At 46.0% G+C, this 24,152-nt stretch overlaps 1 protein-coding gene across 2 annotated transcripts in view; it reads left to right on the top strand.

Annotated features, from left to right (window-relative positions):
* Slc17a8 (solute carrier family 17 member 8) overlaps positions 1-24,152 on the top strand; it is a 54,059-nt gene that overhangs the window by 10,958 nt on the left and 18,949 nt on the right. For both annotated transcript variants that reach the window (XM_038314883.2, XM_038314882.1), the window contains exons 2-5: positions 9,328-9,583; positions 20,287-20,405; positions 22,235-22,349; positions 23,598-23,685. In XM_038314883.2, coding sequence (XP_038170811.1) covers positions 9,470-9,583; positions 20,287-20,405; positions 22,235-22,349; positions 23,598-23,685 — 436 coding nt within the window. In that variant the 5' untranslated portion in view covers positions 9,328-9,469. The remainder of the gene's footprint in view (positions 1-9,327; positions 9,584-20,286; positions 20,406-22,234; positions 22,350-23,597; positions 23,686-24,152) is intronic.

Here is a 24,152-nt window from a genome sequence, read left to right as displayed (position 1 = left end):
AGGATGGAGTTAGCAACCTTCTTGCTTTAGTAACTAAAAACAGAAAAGCTTCCCTGTGCGATGCAGGGCCATCATGTGCAGACGGAACTGCATCTCCATGATAGCCCGGGTACCAGCCAAACATGCATAATGATTATAATATTTTCTAAATGAGTGTTTCATCCGCTTGCTTGCTCTCTCTCCAGGTAGCCTCTTATTGGGGTGGCAGTCACTTGATTATAAACGTGAAAAGAAGCCATTACACATCACACATTACTGTGTCCTGGGCTTATCCAAGGGATAACAAAGAAATCTGACAATGTCAGGAAGGAAAACCCTGGCTTTGGGCCAGGGCCACCACTGGGAGCCACACCCTCTACTGGGTTTGTGAAGACTTGGCAAGTACTTAGTCATCAGAATTGGTACCTTTGAACCCCGCTTAAGCTGTTATCAGCCCGTTCCTTCCGTGGTTCCATTCGTCCCAGGAGTGATGTAGGGTCAGATTTTGTCCTCAATTATTATACATTGGATTTCATCAATAAGAAGAAAGGGTGTTTGCTTCTTATTATTATTATAATCTTATTATAAGCATATTTAATCTGAAGCAACTTTCCACTGATTGCTTTGTTTTTGAAAATTTATCATTTATTTAGAAATAGGAGATGTCTATCCTAAGAGCTGTTTCTACCCTTTGGCTGGATGATACACGTGGGGAGAACTCTGTGTACCAAGTCGGCTGGCCCAGGTTCAGAACTGAGTTAGTAACTCCCAGGTTACACAGCCCTAACTTGAAAAGGAATTGTGCATCCGAGCCTCTTTGGCCAGCGCCTGGAGCAGAGATTCTCAACCTTCCTAAGGCTGTGACCCTTTAAAACAGTTCTGCATGTTGTGGTGACCCCCAAGCATAAGATTAATTTTGTTGTAGCTTCACAACTGTAATTTGCTACTGCTATGAATCATAATGTAAATATCTGATATGTGACCCCCCAAAGGGTCACGACCCCAAGGTTGAGAACTGTTGGTCTAGAGAATGGTACCCTAGACGTATGCTGGACAGTGTCATTGCTGACATAATATGGGATAGCTTTAGAATAGACAAACCAAACCCATGATTCAGAGTGTTCATCGGTGGGCCTTAGGTAGCAATTGCTGGGAGGGAAAAGCAGGAAAGATAATAATACTTGATAATAATCATACTTAAGCAGCAATCTAGCGGACCCTCAGCTTCCGCAATCTTTGCGTCAGAACCATCCAAACCAGCTCTGCCACAAGTCTATAAGATGATTACATGCAAAGTGTCCTGCTGAGAGTCCTGCATACAGGGGACATTTCCCCCTTTCCTCGTGGCTTCTCGCATAAAACCAGGTGCTACCCTCCAAGCTTAGCAATTAAACCCAGTGTGGGCTGTCTTCTGTGTGCAAGGGCATAGGGAAGGCAGAGCCCTGCTGTCCACTCTGCAGGGGAAGGGAGTTACAGGCACAGTCTTTCCTAATATTTAAGACCGAGAGTGCCGTCTCAATGGAATTCTTGAGATGTTTTTTTTTAATCATGGACTGCTCCTCTTGGCTAGGGGAGTGGCCGCCAGGCAGGGAAGCCTTAGAGAGTTCACGCATGGGGTTGATTACAGGCAGGCATCATCAGCCCTTCCTGGAGGAGAAGCGGCGGAACAATTGCTCAGCCGACGGCACGATGATAGTTCAGAAGTGGGGAGTGAACCAAGATACCCGCTCTTACAGTGGAGCCTTGCACTGAACTAGGGATGAGTGTCCTGAAATGAGCAAGCAGATTTGTTCAGCTTTGAGCGACGATGAGGGCATGATTGTTCATCTGTGAAAATACAATGATTATGGCAAGTGCATAGCATACTCCAGACGCTGTAATTTATTTAATACTATTTAAAAAACCCATGAAGAGGAGACTAGGACCTTTGCAGTTTCATAGGTGAAGAAATCAAGGCACAGAGAAGTTGAGTAAGCTGTCTGAGGGCACGCAGCTTAAAGTGCAGGTTGGGTTTTAAAAGAAGTTCTATGAGATAGGAGGGGGGCCTGGTGTGAGCTTTTAAAACCTCAAAACTGGTGACATACCTCCTCCAACAAGGCCACACTTCCTCTAGCAAGGCCACACCTCCTCTAACAAGGTCACACCTCCTTCAACAAGACCACACCTCCTCTAGCAAGGCCACACCTCCTCTAGCAAGGCCACACCTCCTCTAGCAAGGCCACACCTCCTCCAACAAATGCCCACTTCCTCCAACAAGGCCACACCTCTGAATCCTTCCCCAACAGTTCAACAACTGGGGGCTAAGCATGCAAATATTTGAGCCTTTTTCGTCCAAACTACCACACCACCTCTCCAGCCCTACACATTCTATTTTCATAGTTTTGATTGTTCCAGCTCCTGAGACGTATTTTTGGCCACATGGTCTGTTGATACTCTGTGTTGGGGTGCTCCATCTTCCCCCAGAATGCCAGGAGCTGGGTCTAACCTACTAGGAAGGCATGGCTTCATTCTAGAACGCGTGTTGTCTTTCCTTGAGATTTTCTTACAAAGCTCATCTGATGCTTCCCCTCCCATAGTATTATAGATATGTTAGGTAATATGGCTCTAGCAGTTAGATGGCCCTTCTTGTATCCTGGGTAAGTTGTGGGCCATGTTCTTGCCTTTGGATCTTATTTAAAGTGGGGATTTCAGTGTATGGTTTGTATCATGGAAGAAATATGTCAGAACGATATTCCCTAGTGTAAAACACAGTGTCTCCAAAGCTCTGTGTGTCCTTAAATAGTAGAAAATGCCAAGCGAAGTAGTTTTTTCCTTTACTTCAAAGGGAATGCTCTGGAATGCTCCAAATCAAACTTATGTGTGTGTGTGCATGTGTGTGTGAGTGTATGTGTGTGGGCATGCGTGTGTGTATGTGTGTGTATGTGTGTACACGTGCACCTATAAATCTTAGAAGCATTTATTTGTCATACATGTGTTTTATGAGGCATTCAGAGTAATTGTCATTTTTTGCTAATAAGCTCTAAAAACATGTTATCTATTAGTTGTAATAGATCACTGCGACATTCCACAGACATTCCTGAAGGTCTCTGACTAGAAATCATTGTTAATCTCATAAGATCTCACCATTGAGCTTACTTCCAAGGACGTACCTCAGGAAGCAGGGCCCTGATTTGAACCTTTAAGATTTGCACACTCAGGTCCCTTTTCTAACCATAGGCAGAAACCTCTTCCTCCCTCCTCCTCTCTCCCTCCTCCTGTCTCCCCCTCCTCTCTCTCATCTGTTTCCCTCCTCCTATATTTTTCTCTTGGCCGCCCCTCCTCCATTCCTTTTTTCTTTCCTTCCTTTCTCTTTCTTTTCTTCCTCCTCCCCCTCCTTCTCTCCTCCTTCCTTTTCCCTCTTCTCCCCCACCCTCTCTTTTTTCTTCCCTCCTCTCCCATCCCCCCTTTCCTCCTCTTCATTCTTCTCTACTTTTTTTCCTCCCCTTACTTCCTCTCTAGCTACCCTCTCTCCTCTCTTCCCCTCCAACTGCCCCCTTTCCTCCCTCATTCTTCCCGTGGGCTCTCCTTCCTCCTCATTCTCTCCCTAGCAAGCAAACTCGGGGCCTTGTTCCTGGGACACCTGTGCTCTGTGCTAGGGCTATGCAGTTCTGGAGGTTTGTTCTTACTCTGCTTCCGACACAAGGCTAACAGCCCAGGCTGGCTCTCAACCCAGCCTTCTGAGTATCTGGGAAAGAGGCTCATATGACAGATCTCATACACATAGATCACCCTGTGCTGCAGCCAAGCCCTAAACTCCTGGGCTCAGTCCTCTTCATCGGTCTTTTGAGCAGCTTCTTATTAAGAGTGTAGGCCACTGTTCCTGGCTTTATTTTCTGGTCTCAGGATTCTCTTTTATATTTTTCCAGATCCCCCAATACATAGTCTAATAGCTAAATCCTGCAAATTCTTCTCCTAAGTGCAGTGCCTTCTTCCTTCCCCCCTCCTCCTTCCCCTCCTTCATCTCGCTCAAGTGTTTCTGATGACAAAGAACTTACCTGGAACTATGCAGGTCGCTCCCGAGACTCTAGGAAAAGCAGTTTTCTTTGCAAGATCAGACTCTTAAGAGGCAATTAAAACACTGGGTGCCTTTGGATAACATTTGTTTGCTGAATTTATTTCCTCCTAGATGTGATTTTTTTTTAATTTTTCTACTTTTGATAGGGAAGTGGCTTAAAAGCACTAAATATATTTTCTTCTTCTGAGTTTCAGCTGTAGGTATTCTGCAAGTCTATGGAGTGGCAATAGAGATTGGTGGGGACTGTCACAAAAGCGGAGACTCATTTGCAGCCAGGAGAGAACGTGGACTTCATAATTCTAGGTCTTCAAAATTTGACCAAAACTCCATTTATTTCCAGACCAACTTCAGATTTTTAAAATCTGGTGATTAATCCAGATTGCCCAAAATACCCTCTCCGTGAACGCACCACGCCAAGCCCAAATGTGGCCGCAGATCTGCTGGTGTGTTTCCAGTGGCCTCGAGGTCTTAGGGTGGAAATCAGTGATTATTTCACTGAGACATTATGGTGGATCCTAACCCAATAGGATTGGTGTCCTTGTAAGGAGACATTTAGAAAGACTTGAGAGACATCGAGGCTGTAGAGGAAAGGCCGCGTGAGGACACCAGGGGTGGGAGTCCACCTGCAAGTCAAGAGCAGAGGCTGTAGAAGAGACCAAACTGGCCAAAAGCTCAACCTTGGGCTTGCGGCTTCCAGACCTGTGACAAGATACACTTGCTTACGCTCTCCCCCCCCCCCCCCCGTGTGGTATTATGTCGTGGACGTCCTACCAAACAGTGTTCTTGCTTGCAGAGTCACATTTACTTCAGAATGGGTGTTGTTTGTCTTTCCCATATGTTCAGTGAGGCCTGGCTGTTTGCTGAAACAGAAGAAAGTTAAAGGCACAGACCACGCTTTTACTCAAGGCACCTAACGAAGCTTCACTTTTAAAGTACATGTCTTGCTAATTGGATTATTGCTGTAGCCAAATACCTGCCAAGAGGCAATTCGAACGGAGGTGAGGTCAACGTTGGCTCCTCGCCTGAAGGGACATAGTGGGGAAGGCACGGTGCCTGGAGTGGAAGGTGACTTCAGAGGAGGTCCGAGTGTGAGGCTGGCGGTGGCTCACATCTGGGTAAACCAGGAAGCAGAGGAGGGTCGGGAAGCAGGGCTGGGTGATAGGCTACAAGGCTTAGCCCACTTGGTGAGCCTTCTACTCCAACTGGGCCTTCTAAAGGTTCCTCACCTTCCTTAAATGGCACTAACATTCAGGGATGGAGTGTTTGAACATATGAGCCCGTGGAGAACAATTTACATCTAAACAATATGTGTGTGTGTGTGTGTGTGTTCACGTGCGCACAGTCCTTTAGTACACAGCACAGTCCTGAGACGACTTACCCTCATCTTACTTGGGATCTCGCCATACATGCTTGCCCAAAGCTGGCACGTGAGTGGAATTTAAACGCTCGTTACGTGATCTCTGTGTTCTGCTCACAGCGTGTGAGCTGTATTCGAGCAATTTCCTCCCACGTGAAAACCCTTCTCCATGGTCCATGGAACCCTTGGCGTTACTGACAAGTTAACTGCTCTGAATAGAAAGCTGGTCGGAGGATCCTGAGCTTAGATGCTTACTAGACAATCAATCGTCCGTGAGAACAAGGGAAGGAGCCTCCCTAGTGTGGAAAGGGCCCCAGCCCGGTCTGCAGTTTTCTATATTTGGAGAAAGAACAATGCTGGCTGTCATCCTGGGAAGAAAGAGGATTCTCTCATCAAAAAGAGGAACCATAGGCAAAGAAGGCGAGAAACTCGAGGGATATAAACATCTATTATGGGTAATTAGCGTCCTCTGTTTCTTAAGAAAGGAATTCTTTTTTTCTTGACCAAAGTGTACCCCTTCTCCATTTTAGAGGGATTATTTTGGTGGCAGGAAAGGATAGATTCTCACCCCGTCTCTAAGGGCTGCGAGTGTGGCGTGGTGTGGGCTAACCCCCAATTCCACTGGGCAAACACTGGCGAAAAAGACAAGGCCATGGCGCTGTCCTCTGCGTGAGCAGAGCCACCAGGTGGGCCGGGCTCCATCCATTCACGCACACATGCATGATGTGGAACACTTACTCTTCACCCCTAGACTGAAGAAGGAAAAAACCCTCTCTAACTCGATGTGATAAGCATCCAGACACAGGAATAGAAAACCTTACAGTGGCAGGGGCTACAGAGAACGTCCTTCATGTTAAACAAATTAAACAAAAGCCAAAGCAACACATGGCATACCAGGATGGCAGAGAGTCCATCACTGAGCCAACGCTCACTCCCTTACTGACCCGCAGCGTCTTAGTCTTAGTAGTGGAAAATCTTAACAGCTCTGTAACATCTGATATTTATTGTGCAGACAAAGAAACGGGAGATTTGTAATCGTCAAGGTACCTGCCTGACGTCACAGCCAGTCCCCACATATTGGTTGTCTGGTTATGGGCAGTGTGATTTGTCTCTCAGTCTTCCTCTTTGAGCTTGCCTGTATAAAAACACCAAACCAATCCAACAACAAAACACAGCAAAACCTCAGGAATTTATTTCTGAGACAGAGTTATGCTATGTAGCCCTTGCTGTCAAGGAACTTACTATGTAGACCCAAGCTGGCTTGAACCCACTAAGACCTACTAGACACGGGAGACGTGTGCTGAGAGACATTGAGGAGGTAGTAGAAGGTGTTTGGGGAGCATGCAGACCACAAGGTGTCCGTGGGCAGAGAAGGAAGGCGGCCAGGTGAGGGGGAAGACTTTCAGGTCATACTACAGTGGGTCATTCAGTGACTGGCTGCGTATGTGTGTGTCTTCCTTCGCTGACAGTGTAATTGCTGGAGAAACGTGGAGAACGCGCCAGGTGGGGAACGCGCCACGTGGAGAACACGCCATGTGGGAAACATGCCACGTGGGGAACGCGCCACGTGGAGAACACGCCACGTGGGGAACGTGCCACGTGGAGAACACGCCACGTGGGGAACATGCCGCCTTCATCTCTGTTCTTCGCCAGCGGCCCAGTGCCCGGCACGCAGTAGGCGCTTAGTAAATGTCTGCTGTCCTTACGGGAGTCCAAGCACTTTTTTTCTTCTGTCTCTGCGCTTCAAATCTTATCGAAAGCCGCTGTGCAAATCATCTCCCATATGCGTTAGCGGATAAAGGGAGCTTGTTTTCGAAAGCAGCTGTTTTGCTCATAATTGTGCTACTTATATCAATTTAATATTTATGAAAACCGAAAATCGTACTTAGAAGGATTATGGCCTCACAGGTTATAAATGGTTCTTCTTTGTGTTGTATGTGTATACATATTTGTGCATGTGTGCACATGCATGTGCGTGCATGTGTGTGTGTTTGCCAGAGTGGAGGTCGGGTTGATTTTGAGAGTACTCTTCAATTGCTATCCACCTTATTCTTTGTTTGTTTGCTTATAAATATCACTGTGTGTGTGTGTATGTGTGTGTGTGTGCACATGTGTGTGTGTGCGCATGTGTGTGTGAGAGACAGACAGAGAGAGAGAGAGAGAGAAAGAGAGAGAGAGACAGAGACAGAGAGAGAGAGAGAGAGAGAGAGAGAGAGCCAACACACGTATCTTTAGAACCTGGTTCTCTCCCTCCGCCATGGGACTTGGGGTTTGAACTCAAGTCTTCAGGCTTGCCTGGCAAGGACTTTTCCCTTCTGAGGCTCCTGGTTGGCCTGATTTTTGAGGCAGAGTCTTCAGTGAACCTGGAGCTCACCAATTTGTCTAGGTCGCCTTACCTCCTACCTCAGCACTGGCTACAGACATGCACTCCAGGGCCTAGATTTTTATGTGGGTGCTGGGAACCCACATTCGTCTCCTCGAGCTTGTATGGCAAACACTTTACTGACTGAGCCATCTTGTCAGCTCGCAGAAAACTCTTTTCATAATTGACAGTGCTGTTTGCTCAATTACTTTTGTTGCTTTAGAGCAGTGGCTCTCAGCCTTCCTGATGCTGTGACCCTTTAATACAGTTCCTCATGTTGTGGTGACCCCAGCCATAAAATTATCTTCATTGCCGCTTCGTATCTATAATTTTGTTACTGTTATGAATCATAATATAGATATGTGATATTCAGGATATTTGATATGCATCATAATATAGATATGTGATATTCAGGATATTTGATATGCAACCCCGTGAAAGGGTCATGACCCACAGGTTGAGAAGAAGGTAATTATGAGGACACACCATCCCTTGAACCTATAGAAGTCAGTGAAAACAATCTGCAAGTGGATTTTTTCCCCCCTGCATATAATCTTACCAAGCTTCAAGTGACTTTAAACTAAAGGTTTCGTGATCCAAATGGTTGGGTCATGCCATGTGGTGGTCCCATTTTTCTTTCAGCAGGAACACAGTACAGCATATTTATTGTTAAGGACACAGAATCGGAATTTGGGCTTGCAAACCTCCTCATATGAGATTTTCTCTTCTATAAATGGCATGAGGGTAACACTGTGTTTGTATAAAAATTTTTTAAAAGATTTACTTATTTACTTATTATGTATGTAGTGTTTATTTATTACACATACAGTGTTCTGTTTGCATGTGTGCTTGCACGCCAGAAGAGGACACCAGATCTCATTATAGGTGGTTGTGAGCAACCACGTAGATGCTGGGAATTGAACTCAGGACCTCTGAAAGAAAGAGCAGTCAGTGCTCTTAACCACTGAGCCATCTCTCTAGCACTGTGTTTGTATTAAATTTAAAGCTGGGCCGTGGTGGTACACACCTTTAATCCCAGTACTTGGAAGGCAGAGGCAGGCGGATCTCTATGAGTTTGAAGCTAGCCTGGTCTATAAGAGCAAGTACCAGGACAGGTTCCAAAGCTACAGCGAAAGAGTCTCGAAAAACCACAAAATAAAAAAAGGAAAAGAAGAAAAGAAATTTAAGAGACTTTTTTTGTCTATAAGGTCTCACTCTGCAGTCCAGGCTGCAATCACGCTTGCTATGTTCATCAGGTTTGCACCTGAGACCCTCCTGTCCCCACGCCCCAAGCTGGAATGACAGACAGGTGTCACCGCCAACTCCAGAAGGTCCGAGTGACTTGGTGCTATGGAAACCCGACACAACATCAGAACATTAGTCATTTCAGCCACTGTTGTCTCCTTTAATAATGATGATGATGATAGTAACTTTTAAAATACAAGATGCGCCCTTCTGTAGGTTTTCTTCCTCTAGTTCCTTGGCAACTTCTTTTTCTTTCTTTTACTTTGTGCATTTTTCCGCACCTTGAATACTGACTTTTATTCTCCATTTATTCTTTTTTTTTTGATGCAGAAAAATCGATGGGACCAATGAAGAAGAAGAAGATACCATTGAGCTGAATGAAGACGGAAGGCCGGTGCAGACACCCAGGCCACGCCTCCCAGTCTGTGACTGCGGCTGCTGTGGCATCCCCAAGCGGTACATCATCGCCATCATGAGCGGCCTGGGATTCTGTATTTCCTTTGGCATTCGGTGCAACCTTGGAGTGGCCATTGTGGAAATGGTCAACAACAGCACCGTCTATGTGGATGGGAAACCGGAAATTCAGGTCGGTACGGAGCTAAAGCGGGAGGGTACATGTGCGTGTGTGCGTGCGTGCGTGCGTACTTACGTACGTGCGTACATGCGTGAATGCATGCATGCGTGTGTGTATGTGTGTGACAGTTGTGTAAAGGCGAAGAGGACGATTCATTGATGTAACACACATGTAGAGTGACAGCCTCATACTGGGTCCTGGACATGGCGATAGGGATAGAACGCTGAATAACGCCGAGAGGGACTGTGAGCTCCAGGAGACCGATGTGGTGTGCCACTTGCTAGGTCAGTATGGCTTCACTAGACCCTTGGACTCATGTAGGAGTGAGCGCACCACGATTTTGGTGTTGTGACTTTTCATAGAAAGTGATGGCTGAACCTGACAGAGATTTGGTGGGGTAGAAAGAATATTGGAAGAAAAATGAGCACTGTCTGTAAAGGTCTGTGAGGGAGACAGATAGATCATGACATGTTGGGAAGAGAGACATGAGGCTTTTCTGTGCTATAAACCCCTTCGAACCCTGTGAACAACCCAGTGAACCATTGATCAAAGCTAACGTCTGAAATTCTTAGCGTAATAGACAAAGGATTCTAAAGGGAGACAATTATATTCAAGTGTAGAAGAACATATTTAAAAATCAAATTCATGGTATAGATGTAAGGCTTCCTTACTAGTACATCAGATAGCAGAATCTAGCAAAGCTCCTGAAGTCGCTATAATTTTAATGGACATATAAGCAACACTTTGTGATCCTGATAACAACTATAATATAATTTGAACGTGTTTCTGGCTGTCACTCACGTCACAGTAGTAGGACTGATTTTACCATGTTTTTAAACCGTGTTTATGGTTGCAGAAACTCTGAATTGCAGTCAGCAGGCAGTGAAGATAAAAACACTAACTTTTCTGTGGTTTATTAGAATCCGTGACTTTGCCACATTATCCACTGACATGGAATTCCAGGGGAAAGGCATGTTCTAGAGATGCAAACCAAAGCAACTCACTCCAGAATATTCTATCCCAAAGTTTTACCTAGATATTATACAAATCAAGAAATTGTTTTGCAAAATATTTTCATGAATGCAAACTCTTATTAAAATATTATATATTAAAATAAATAACCTGACTTTCCCCTCATCTAAGTTTATAGACACACTGGATTCTTCCACATATCCCAGAATCATTACTGCCTGACAGAAAGAGACCTGGTGAACATTGTCAGGCTGGTGGTGTTGTGTGGAAGCATTGATGTTATTCCGTAAACTGTTTTATGCACACTGGAAACATAAACCTAGTTTTATTTTAACCTAGATAGGTAGAAGAGATGGCTCAGTGGTTAGGAGCACTGCCTGCTCTTCCAAAGGTCCTGAGTTCAATTCCCAGCAACCACATGGTGGCTCACAACCATCTGTAATGAGATCTGGTGCCCTCTAGATGAAGAGACCTGGTCAGTGGTCCTCATCCACTTAGACCGTGAAACCCAATATGGACAAGTTCAAGTTCAACAGAACCGCCATATACGGGCTGCCCATGCATGCTTCAGTATTGCCAGGGCATAAATTTCACTTTCGAAAAAAAAGGCCTCATAAATTATGGGATGAATAATTGAAAATGTGTCCCTGTAGACAGCCCCATAACTGTCTGCCTCACTGAACTGAATGGGGGCACAAAGTGACTGTGGGAGAGACTGGTCCTCCTCAGAGAGGCCCCTGGTGGTTCTCTGGATGTCTGTGTTTGGATTCTGTCTTAGACCTGAGTTTCCCATGTTGGGGTCTGTGAAACCATGGCGTTGCTTGACATCACTGTGCACGTGAAGCCTGGACTGTTTCTGAGTTGCTGTGTGACCCTGAGGCAGGGACATGGGAGGTACTATTTCCTCAGCTGAGAGCGTGGCAGTCTTATTTTTGATGCCACATCTGTTAGCATCACCTAGAACAGTCTTTTGCCAAGGACTGGCTTGGTTCACAGAAAAGAGGTCTTCAGCCGGCACGCAGGCTTTCCCCTTTCTTCCTAAGAGATTGTTCTGCCAGAGCAAAGCAGCACCATGGAGATGCATTAGCCTGTGATGATGCCCCAGCTGAGTCTGTCTGAGAAAGATATTCTGTTTATTGGCGGGGGGTGGGGGATGGTGGTGGAGTGGGGAGGTGAGACAGAGGGATGGAAACATTCAATGCTTTCAGAAAGGAATACTGGCGGGGCTTCAGATGTGTGCCACTTGCGTCCCCTCAGCCTTTTGTGAGCAAGGCTAGCTGATTAGAACTTGCCTACTGAGGCACAAATCAAAATGAGATGCTGTTAGCGTTTGTTACCTGCAAAACCAATCGGTCAATAGAGCCCGAGAAATTAGGACAAAGAAGAGACACTTTGATAAAAATGAAGGAGCAATGTTCTGTGGGCTCACCAGCTTCTACAATGTTGCTTAGAAGATTTGATTAAGACCTAAACCCTGCTTTATATCATTCTGCCTGGCATCAAGAGCAGGAGTTGAGGAACTAGGCATGGTGGCTTAGGTCTATAATCAGCAGAAGACCAAGGCGGAGAGGCAGGATTGAGTTCAAGGCCATCTTGAGCTAAGTAGTGAGTTCAAAGAACAACTAGGTTACAGAACAAGACCCCGCCTCAAACTAACCAAAGGAGAAGGACGGGGTGGGGAAGGAAAAATCTAATCCCCAAATAGGACCTCATATGGTAATAATCCGCTTGATAACAAAAATAAAAGCCTCACCCAAAACAGTGAATGAACATGCTCTAGCGAGCAAAGCTAATTCATGGCAGGCTGTTCTCTCCCCCACACAGAACAAGTTAGGTATCAGCTGAGTGTGACCAGCAGGGTGACAATGGTTGGCTCTGAAGGGTTGGCATTTCTGTCTCGGTGTTTTGTTTCATGGGAAAGCGTAATTACTTTTGCACAGATATTTTTGGAAACCTTATTTGTGGGGCAGGGTAAATGCCATGGGCAGGTTACGTCTTTTGAATACCTGTGTGACATGCTATCTACAAGTGACACAAAGGACGACTTCGCTGACGTGTGGACAGTCACATGTGAGGTAGTTCAGCATCATGAGTTGCCGTTAAGTTGCTGCTCAGTGGAAGAGCGTGCGCTTAGCGTAGGTGAAGCCCCGGATTCAACCCTTGGAACACATCCCCGGCAAATTTAGAAGTTAGAACATTCATAGCCTTTAGCATCTGGCATACGGCAAGCAAAAAACAACTGAAGACTGAGAAACGCTTTCCTAGCAACTATTTCTCAGGACTCACGAGGCTCGCAAGGTTTCGATGATCGACTTCAGGATTGACTGATCCTTAATAAATTGATAAATTCAAAGCCGCTTTTATACTTAATTGATCATTAGCTCTTGGGCCTTGGAAAAGACGTCCTTGTGTCCTTCCCGGTCAGGGATTGCCACGCACCGCGCCCCCGTGTGTTCGTTTGTTGCGCTGGCACCCAGTTACCGAGCTTCAGGGCAAGGGGCTGGAGGTTAAAATACACACACGAGGGGGGGGGGAGAGAGAGAGAGAGAGAGAGAGAGAGAGAGAGAGAGAGAGAGAGAGAGAGAGAGAGAGAGAGAGAGAGAGGGAAGAGAGACAGCGACACGGATCATCCTTGAATTCCCCAAGAATGCCCCCTTTATTGTGTTCAGGGGCAGATTAAATAAAGATAGCCACACCCCACCAGAAACCACTCTGCTGCCATCAGGAACTCCTGAAGATCTCGTGCTCAGAACAGCTGTAGGCACTCAGATCAGGGGATTACAAGAAATTCAGGATCTGGGGTCTCACTGCTCCCAACATCTCCCCCCTAAATTTTTTATAAAACAGTATCTGATCTTAAGTATTCGGGGGGATGAGGGGTCAGTATCTCCAGGTAACATGTACTTCGGGCATTGCTGTGGCATCCGCCAGACTAGGCACCGACTGGGCTGAGGCAATGTGCCTTCCACCACAGCCACCTAGCAAAGCTCTGCTCCAGCTGCCTTCTAGCCCCAGCTGCATTCGTTCTGGGTCCAAACTGGTGCATGAAGTGGAGCAGAACTCAGGGAAGCAGGCTTGCTGCTCTGCAACCACTGAAGGGGCCCCACTTAGGGAATTTGGGCGTTGTCAATCTGGCTACTTCCTGCTGAGCGGGGACGCTGCATTCTTAGGGGTATTTACTGCAATTCACTGCCATTTTCCAGTCGCGCTCAGATGCGGGTCATGGTCGTGCCGCGCTTCTGCGCCCTGAGGCCCACACTGGAAGCGGTCCTAGCGTTCTTGCCTCGTTGGTCCTCAAGGCAGGTCCCGGGGTTTGCACACGTCGCAGCCCCTCAGCACTGGCCGCTCACACTCCATTGCAACATTTCAGGAGGTCTCGGGGATTCAAATCACATGAATATCGAATAAATCCTTAGGCTCTCATCGTCTGTAGAGACAAAAACAGAACCTCTTTTCCAAAACATCAAATCCTTAGGCCCATATTTTAAAGTCAAAATACCTTTCTTAGCAGTTCCTAGAATCAAATGTCTTTCTCCAGTCCAGAACACAAAAGACAACACAATCAACGTACACATCTGTACACATTTATCTTTTTGAGCTGTATACATTCTATCTTTTGGAGGCCATCAATTCAACACTCCCACCTCCTGTTTCAGAGGGTGTGCCATCTTAATTCCCCAATACGTCCCCCTCTGGCCAGGGACAACCCTGTCTGCTTACCTTACCCATCTTTCTTGGTTGAACTTCCACTTGCTGCCTGCATGGCCTGCATGGCCTTGGAAGCCCTGCCGAGAGAGGTAAGCAGACAACATCGTTCCTGGCCGACAGAGACATGTTGAGGAGTAAGATGGGAGGTATCTTTTCTTGGTTCAGAAAAGAGTCGGGCGATAGGGAAGAGTTTGATGATTTAGAGCTAGTGGAGGAGAGTGAGGATTCATCAGAAGAAGAAGAGATTATACGTAAAGAATTAAAAAAATCTCTTTAAAAAGCTGAGAAAACGTAGAGTTAAAAAAAGACTCACATCCAACTCCCTCGGCCCCACCGGCTTATAGTAATGAAGGTTGGTGGTCTCAGTTGAGTAGGGGCTCTGACACTGAACAAAACAAGGGAGTTTCTGTCCTGTACACATGGTTGCACCGGTGATGGAGGTGCCAGACACCGACAACCCAGGGCAAATAATTCGCCAACATTTTGCAATAAAATTTAAAGAAATGAAGCAATTAAAGGAAGCTGTAGCTGCGTATGGGGCTCAAGCACCCTTCACGTTGGCCATGGTAGAATCTTTCTCCGCTCTGAATTTAATACCAAGTGATTGACAGCAATTATGCCATGCTGTCTTATCTGGGGGAGATTATCTCCTATGGCAAGGGGAATATCGGGAAAATTGTAAGCAAACGTCCCAGTTAAATGCTCTAGCGGGTCAAACTCAACGTAATTTAGGTATGTTAACTGGGGCTGGGATTTATGCCGATTTGCAGCAACAAATTCTTTATGATCCAGGAGTATTCGCCCAAATAGCTGCAGCTGCCACTAAAGCTTGGAAGGCCCTACCTAACAAAGCAGATGGAGATCAATTGTCAAAAGTTCTACAAGGACCATCTGAACCATTTCAAGATTGTGTAGATAGACTGTTACAAGTAGCGGGTAGATTGTTTGGAGATGAGACAACAGCCATGCCTATGATAAAACAATTGTATTTGAAAATTCCAATAGATATTGTAAGGAAGCATTACGCCCTCACAAAACACAGAGTTTAAATGAATACATCAGGATATGCAGAGATGTAGATGGGAATTTCATTCAAAGCCAGGTTACAGCAGCAGCTATTCAACCTCGGAGAAACATAAGAGGACTGGGAGAGAGGGCTGGAGGCCGTAATGGTTTTAATTGCGGAACTCCTGGTCATTTTCGAAAGGAATGCTCACAGCTGATAATGAAGGGAAGGAGGAAACCTGGCTTGGGCCCTAAATGCAGAACGGGAACACATTGGGCTAAGGATTGTTTTTCTAGAACAGATATAGATGGGAAACCTCTACCACGTACCATTAATCAACAGCAGGGAAACTGGCAGAGGGCCCTGCTCCAGGGCCCCAAAACTTCAGTATATGGAACAATGACTGCAGGACCGCAGGAACGGTACCCCAGCAGAGGCCATGTCCAATTCCTTCCTCAGAGAAATCCTTTTGCATTGCAGACCTTGTCAGAGCCACACCAGGGAGCTCAGGATTTGACCTCTGTGCCTCTGCCAGAGCAGTCTTAACTCCACAAATGGGAGTGCAAGCACTCCCTACAGGAGTATATGGGCCCTTACCACCAGGTACCATGGGACTTATATTAGGCAGAAGCAGTACCCTTTTAAAGGGGATCCAAATACATTCTGGAATAGTAGATGCAGACCAAGAGGAAATTAAAGTTATGGCATCTGTCCAACAGGAGGTGGTGGTAATTCCTCAAGGTGAGTGAAGGACGTCAGGATTAATCATATACCCCAATCCACCTTCACCTTCTGAGGGCGACCTCTTAGCGTTCCTTAGTTCCCAATATCTCGGCTGGGACCTCCAATTGCTGCGCACCATGCCCCCGTGTCTGCATTCGGTGCGCTGGCACCCAGTTCGTGAGATTCAGGCAAGGGGCAGGAGGTTAAAATACACAAACACAGACAGACAGAAAGACAGCGACACGGGTCATCCTTGAATTCCCCAAGAATGCTCCCTTTATTGTGTTCAGGGGCAGATTATATAGAGATATGCACTCCCCAGCCAAACCCACCAGAAACCACTCTCCTGCAATCAGGAACTCCTGAAGGTCTCGTGCTCAGAACAGCTGTAGGCACTCAGATCAGGGGATTACAAGAAATTCAGGATCTGGGGTCTCACTGCTTCCAACATTATCTTTAATAAATTGATAAATTCAAAGCCGCTTTTATACTTAATTGATCATTAGCTCTTGGGCCTTGGAAAAGACGTCCTTGTGTCCTTCCCGGTCAGGGATCGCTGGTTGCAAACAGCAAAAGTTCATTGAGTACAATTCATATTAACAAGGGGATGACAGACGACTCAGGTGGAATTCCGTAAAAGCGAAATACAGAAAGCAGGTTGGCTGGGGAAGTCGGTGTAGATGCTCCATTTTGGGATTAGGGATCTGAGGTCCAAGATGCCCTCTCCCAAGGGAGGAAAGGCATCTCATGTAATTCTTGAGACAAGAATACAGTCGCTATGGGACGTAGACTATTTTACCCCAAGGGAACTGGAAAGGTCTTTGCTAAGGTCTCCAGCTTGTGGCCCTCACAGGCACTCACCTGCTTCTCCCAACCTGCCTCAGTTTCCCACATCTCCCGACAGACTACCTTCTGTCTTTTACCATGGCTTCTCCCTGTCCCCACAACCGAATCCTGTGGTCCCATGGTGTGGCTCTCTTTTCTGGTGTTTATTAGCTGTGGTAGACAGAGGGGTGTATTCTGTGACGAGGGAAACAGAATGCTCTCGGAAGGAGGGTAGCAGGGAGACACAAGACAGCATTTCTAACAACCTTTTGCTGACCCTCGTGGTCCTTATTATAATGGGACAAGAAGTGCTGGGAGGCCCTGCTGGTTAGAAGTTACAGTCTGCTTTGGCCTGGTAGCTCTCTCCCGGCTTGCCTTTCTCCCCCAGAATGCACCCTGCTCTCTACCTGACCTTATTTGGAGACTGTCCTCCGGACTGAACCTGAGCAGACTCACTGAAACTGTCTCCTGAAGGGCTGTCTCCATTGTACTCGTGGGCTGCACAAGGCCCTGCTTACTGCTTCTGCCTCCACGGCCTGGGGGCCAATGGACCATGGGGGAGGAGGGGAGTCACAGGAAAGGACTGCTTGGAAATCAAATAAGATGCTTTCAATTAAGCACCTATGTAAGCATCCTAGGACAGCCGTCACCTGCAACTTGACATCTTAAAACAACACACATTTATTCTCTCAGAGTTGTGGGGAGACTAGAAGTCTGATGCCAAAGGGTTGGCAGGACCTGATGTCTCCATATCCTTTGCAGAGAATGTCTCCTTGTTTTGTGATCTCTGGTGGTAGCAGGAGCTCTCGGGCTTGTGACCGAATCACCCAATCACTGCCTTCATCTTCAGAGACCGCCACCCCCCCCCCATGTAACTTTTCTTTTGACTCACATTCCCCTCTGCTTCCCCACCCCTCTGCCATTTGAGGACACTTGTCTTTAGATTTAGGGTTAAGCAGGATAATTCTGGATATCTCATTTCAAGACTCATGGCCTATTCACATTTGCACCTGTTTTCCAACTAAAGGAGCATTTTCAGGTGGTGAATCTTTGAAAAGGTTGGCTTTTGGGGTAATGGAAATGACCTACCTCTAAGCAGTATTTCTTGCCTTTATTTTACTCTTTACTGGAGACGGGTTTTCACTAAGTTGCCCAGGCTAGCCTTGAATTCACTCTGTAGTCTAAGTCTTGAGTTTGGTCCCCCTGCTTCAGCGTCCTCGGTCGCTGTGACTTATAGGCCTGTGACAGCTGGTCTAACTGAGAGCAACTCTCTTGATAAAAACTGAAGTGTACTATGCATCGACATTGAGTGTAGGTACAGTGTTGATCCCCAAAGCTCATTCACTGACTTGAGGGGAATATTTTATCCATTGATTGATAACCCTCCATTTCCCTCCCCCAGTCTCTGAAAAATCGCTGTCTTCTCTTTAATTCTATTAATTTGCTTATCTCAGATACTTTCTCTAGGTGGCACCATACAGGATTTCTCTTTCCATGGCTGGCTTATTTCTGTCTTCTAACTTCATCCGGGCTGTTGAATATTGTATAATGTCTTCTTTCCACTGGAAGCATACATGCCACTCTGTTAAATTCCGTTGTCAGTGGGCATCCAGGTTGTTTCCGAATCTCAGATATCACGAACAGGAGAATACAGATGTCTTTGAGATTCTGATATCTTTTGGAGACACACTCTACCGCGCAAATGTTGAGTCACGTTTTTAGCATTTTTTTAAGTTTGTGGGGGAAAATTCTATACTATTTTCATGAGAGACAGCACCATGCCACATTCCCACCAGCAACACAACACATTTCAGTTTCTTCATGTCTTCACCATTTCTTTCACCTCCTCTTTTTACACACACACACAAACACACACACACAAACACACACACAAACACACACACAAACACACACACACAAACACACACACACAAACACACACACACAAACACACACACACATACACACACACAAACACACACACAAACACACACACACAAACACACACACAAACACACACACAAACACACACAAACACACACACAAACACACACAAACACACACACAAACACACTCACAAACACACACAAACACACACAAACATACACACATGCACCAGCACACATGCACACACACACAAACACACAAACAACACACACACATACAAACACACACACATGCACACACACAAACACACACACATGCACACACACAAACACACACACAAAACACACACACACAAACACACACACATGCACACACAAACACACACACATGCACACAAACACACACACAAACACACAAACATGCACACACAAACACACACACATGCACACACAAACACACACACATGCACACACAAACACACACACAAACACACACACAAACACACACACACACAAACAACACACACACACAAACACACACACAAACACACACACAAACACACACACAAACACACACGCATACACACATCCGTGGGGCCATATACACACCATCTTGACAAATATGATGAGATAATTGTATTTCCCTGAAGGCTAGTGATATTTACAATTCCCCAATGGTTATCTGTATGGCTGTTGGCCATTTGGTAAAGTTTCTGTTTCAATTGCTTCCCCCTATTATTCAGGAGGGCTCAGGCGATGCTCAAAGTCGCTTCTCGGTGCTCTTTGACAGATATCAGTTCATTCACAGACCATCTGCTCAGAGAAGTGTTGGAAGGAGATGGTGCCAGGGACATTTAACGGCTGGATGGCAGAACTGAGACTCAGCTAGGCATGCTGGTACACGCCTATAATCCCAGCACTCGGGAGGCTGAGGCTGGGGAATCACAAGTTAGAGGCCAGCCTGGGCTACATGAGACCCCATCTCAAAACAATGACAAAACAAAGTATTTGTTTATTTATTATTTATTATTTATCCTAGGGATTAAACCTGGGGCCTCAGACAGCAAGGTAGTGACTCTACCACTGAGCTGCATCCCCAGCAAAATACATTTGGTAATACAGTGCTGACTTCTTTTTCTATTTTCGAGATTGAGTGCTTTATCCATTAAACTACATCTGCAGCTCTTAAAAATATTAAAGGGAATCAAGAAAGGTAAAAGGACTTGCGAAACCCGAGACTATAGTTATCGGTAGGCGCTCACCACCCTGACAACTGAACAGAGTCCAGAACTCGTCTCTTGCTTCCTTCACGGACTGTTTATTTTCTCCTTAGCACACACGGCAATTTTACACATCACACTTTACACACTTGTGGGTGTGTGCTTACATTTGTGCATCTCTTCCCTCTCCCTAGAAGGTAAGTTTGTAAGATCAGGGACCCTTTGCTTCACGTTCCCACCACTGTAACCGAAGTAGTCATGGCTTCTTCTAGAAATCTCTGCTGAGAAAGGAAGACGTCATGACGCTGTCACAGGCTGACAAATGCTGACAGTGGTCCCTTACAAAACACAAGCGCATCTGATTCTTGATTTCAGGTGGCACAGTTTAACTGGGACCCGGAGACAGTGGGCCTTATCCATGGATCTTTCTTCTGGGGTTATATTGTGACACAGATTCCCGGTGGCTTCATTTCAAACAAGTTTGCTGCTAACAGGTAAGAGTAGTAGGCATGGTAGTACTGCCGAGGCGATGGTGGGGTCTGTGCCTCAATCTCACCTGTGTGCTTGTTCCCAGCGTAAGGGTGGAGCGTGGCGAACAGGAGCCACGAAGGCAGATGCGATTCAGAGACATTGATCCCAAATGGTGCCTTTTTATATGCCCCCCCCGCACAGTGTAATTTACCTTGTAGCTCATTAAGTGATTCTGTGGTAAAAAGAAAAATTATTTATGGGTCAGGGGACGTGGAGCTCACTGAATTGCCTCTCCTGAGCCACTTTCCTACCCTTTCGGGGGGGAGTTTGCTCATCTGAGAGATAAAACATTAGATTAAGTTGTGTTTTGGAGCAGTGGCATTCTCTGCTTCCCGCGGGTTTATGTCAACACCACACACAGTAGGAATTCTGTCATGTGAGCACCGAGGACTCGCCTTGACTCCACAGGATGCTTGTGCCATGCTTAAATCATCCAGCAGTTGTAGGAGGTCTAACTCTCCAGAACAGGGTGAACCATCTGAAAAGGAAGTGCATTTTCTGTCCCTAAACGTGTTCCCTGTGAAGAATGTGTGTCCATCTGGGGGAGGTGCTGTAGACTGAATCGTGTTCCAGAAAAAGAGGGAACCAGATATCCAGGTTCTTCCAGAATGTTTGTCGTGAGACATTGTGGAAGTGAACTTCGTGGAGTATATCAAATTTCGCAAGGCTATTTTTTTCCCCAATCTCTGGAATCACAACTTACATAGCTGTGAAATCAGTGTAGTGGTTTACCAATGGGAATTTTATTTGGAAAAGAGAGTAGCAGAAAAGAATGTAGCCAAAGAAAATAGAGACAATGAAATGTCTAAATATGTTGTTTATGAGAGTAAGTATCGGTTTCCGAAACTGGTCTCATTTACACACATGTATGTATGTAAGTATAGCCTGGACTGTTGTATGAAATATATATGCATACCACATAGGTATGTGTGTGTCTATGCATGCAAGTGCAGGCACATGTGTGTTTAATGTCAGGTGCCTTTCTCAGTCACACAACCTTAATTTCTTGAGACAGGGTCTCTCACTGAACCTAGAGTTAACTGACTGCCTGGCCTGTAAGTCCCAGAAATTGTTCTGTCCTGATCTCTGGTGCTGGAGTCATAGGCTCACACTAGGATTGGCTTTTTATGTGGGTTCCGGGGGTTTGAACTCGGATCCTCAGGCTTGCATTCAAGCACCTTACTCATTGAGGCCTCATCCCTAAAGCTTAATAGGAAATGTATTTTTAAGGGTCAAGGTCAAAGTGCTTGAAAGCCACTGTCATAGGACGTGTGTGTGTGTGTGTGTGTATGTGTGTGTGTGTGTGTGTGGTGTGTATCTACCTCAAAGAAAATTATGAGAATTGGTCCCAAGCCACAAGCTATTTCCTGGACTGTCAGCACCCTTTGTCAGTATCCTCTTCTTGTCTATTGAGAGCAGAGAGGGAAGTGGGAGACACAGCCCCAAACACACAGAAGTCACAAGTAGGAAAGGTCACTTGGATGAACCCAGGCTGGATGCGAGTCTACATGGAATTCACCTCAGCACAGCCGTCCTGTTGCCTTCTAGGGCTCCATGCGTCTCTGTGCTTCCAAGGATGTGAGCACAGATGGTCCATGGGCTGGAAGTTGAGAATCAAAGCAACCAGGAGACCCCCGGGGACACAGCCGATTATAGTATACCGCCTATTTCTCTGAATGAGTTTCTTTTCCATCATGGTCTTGCATGAGCCTTTAAGTCGTCTCCTGATGTGTGACTGAAGGATGTCAGCCATCGCTATCCTGTCCAGTAATACAGTGCTTTGGTCCCCTAGGGTCTTCGGAGCTGCCATCTTCTTAACATCAACCCTGAACATATTCATCCCTTCTGCAGCCAGGGTCCATTACGGCTGTGTCATGTGTGTGAGGATTTTGCAGGGTCTGGTGGAGGTAGGAGAGACATTTTCTTCACAGTTTCCTGCAGGGCCAGAGAAAGCGTGGTGTTTGAGAGCACTCAGGTCTCGAAGAAAATCCCCTTTTCTCAGTTTTAAGGTTTCTCTTAGGACCCCCTTTTCACAACTTTGAAATCACGGATTGGGTGGGCTGGTTACATTTTTGACATAAAACATATAGGATACAGGCGTGCCAGTAGTCGGACTACTAATTAAGAATTAAGAATGTAGTCGGACTCAGTGGTGCAGGCCCGTAATCTCAGTTATTAAAGGGGCTGAGACAGGAGGATCTCAAGTTTCAAGGTTTCCTGGGGAACTTAGGAGGCCCTGTTGCAGAATAAAACTTAAAAGGGCAAAGAGCATAGTAGGTAGAATTCTTGCCTAGCATTTACAAAGCCCTATGCTCAGTCTCACCCTCAATAAGAAGAAAAGACAGAAAAATTTAGATTGCTGTCGGGTCTCCAGTCCAACTTCAATCCTGTTGGAAGGACTCATGCTGAACTTTGGTGACTATTGATGTGGCAGAAAGCATGTGACAGTCGTAGTTGTGACACCAAGGCTAAAACCCGGGTGGTCTTAATGACTCTGAGCATCAGATCCTGTGCCCAGAAATGAGACAGACTGGCTGACTGCAGAAGTCACTTCCTACTCCCAAATTCTTCAATAACGTGAAACACAGTTATGACATCTTTCTGACTCTCCTTCAGACTTACATTTGAGCTATAGCTTTGAATGTCTGGAGCAGTGTTATGAGTCAAAATCCGTTAAATTTAAAAAGAATGGAATTAATTAAAACCTGCTAGGGTGTCAGTAACATAGCAACACAGACAACAGGCGCTCATTTCTCGTGGTTCTGTAGGCTAGGCTGTCCAAGACCTGTGTGGTCACCATGTTCAGTGACCGACGAGGGTCTGCTTCCTGGGTCATAGACTGACGGTCCCCTCTGTGTTCTCACGTCACAGGGAGGGCAGCAGTGCTGCAGGGTCTCTCCTGGAAGGGCATTAATTCTATTCATGAGGCCTCCGCCTCTGTGCCCTTGGAATTCCCAAGGCCCCCATTCAAGCACTGCCACACTGGGGATTCGATTTCAGCATAGAGATCTGAGAAGAACAGAGGCTTTGTGTTTGGCCGTGTATACAGACTATGCTTTTATACTTTAGCTTGTGGGAATCAGCGGCGTTTGCATCTTAAACACAGAAGGGAACTGGAATAACATTTGGTCATCCCTGTCTCATTTTTCTGCCAGGGTGTGACCTACCCAGCCTGCCACGGGATGTGGAGTAAGTGGGCGCCCCCCCTGGAAAGAAGCCGATTGGCCACAACTTCTTTTTGTGGTAAGCGTGTTAGCATCATAAGTTGGCTCAGGAATGCTTTTTGTTTCAGGTAGCTGAGAAGTCTACTGAGAATCTTCAAAAGAACCCACTTTCCCACATGACAGAATCCCTAGAGTAAATAGTTGAGTCTAAAGCTCGCTGAGCTGTCCCAGGCTCTAGAGTTGTGTGTTAAATCACTGGGCCTACATGGGAGGAGAGAACCAGTTCATAGGTTGTCCTCTGACCACCAACCTTATGCCATGGCTTGTGTGGGCCCTTCATACGCACATCAAATAAACAGGAATGTGATATTTTTGAAGTAGAAGAGATGGGATTAACAAATTCTGCCCCATCCCCTTCATTTTCACTTGGAATAAAAAATACAATGCCTTGTGCAAGATTGCAAAGATCCTCGGACCTGGAGCTGAGCTGAGACTTTCCTTACGACACATAACTACCATTTGCTACTGTCACTGAGGAACCTATTT

This window comes from Arvicola amphibius, chromosome 17 (assembly GCF_903992535.2).
Source record: "Arvicola amphibius chromosome 17, mArvAmp1.2, whole genome shotgun sequence".
Classification (NCBI taxonomy): domain Eukaryota; kingdom Metazoa; phylum Chordata; class Mammalia; order Rodentia; family Cricetidae; genus Arvicola; species Arvicola amphibius.
The sequence above is the reverse complement of the archived record's forward strand: the minus strand, read 5'-3'. Positions and strand labels throughout refer to the sequence as shown.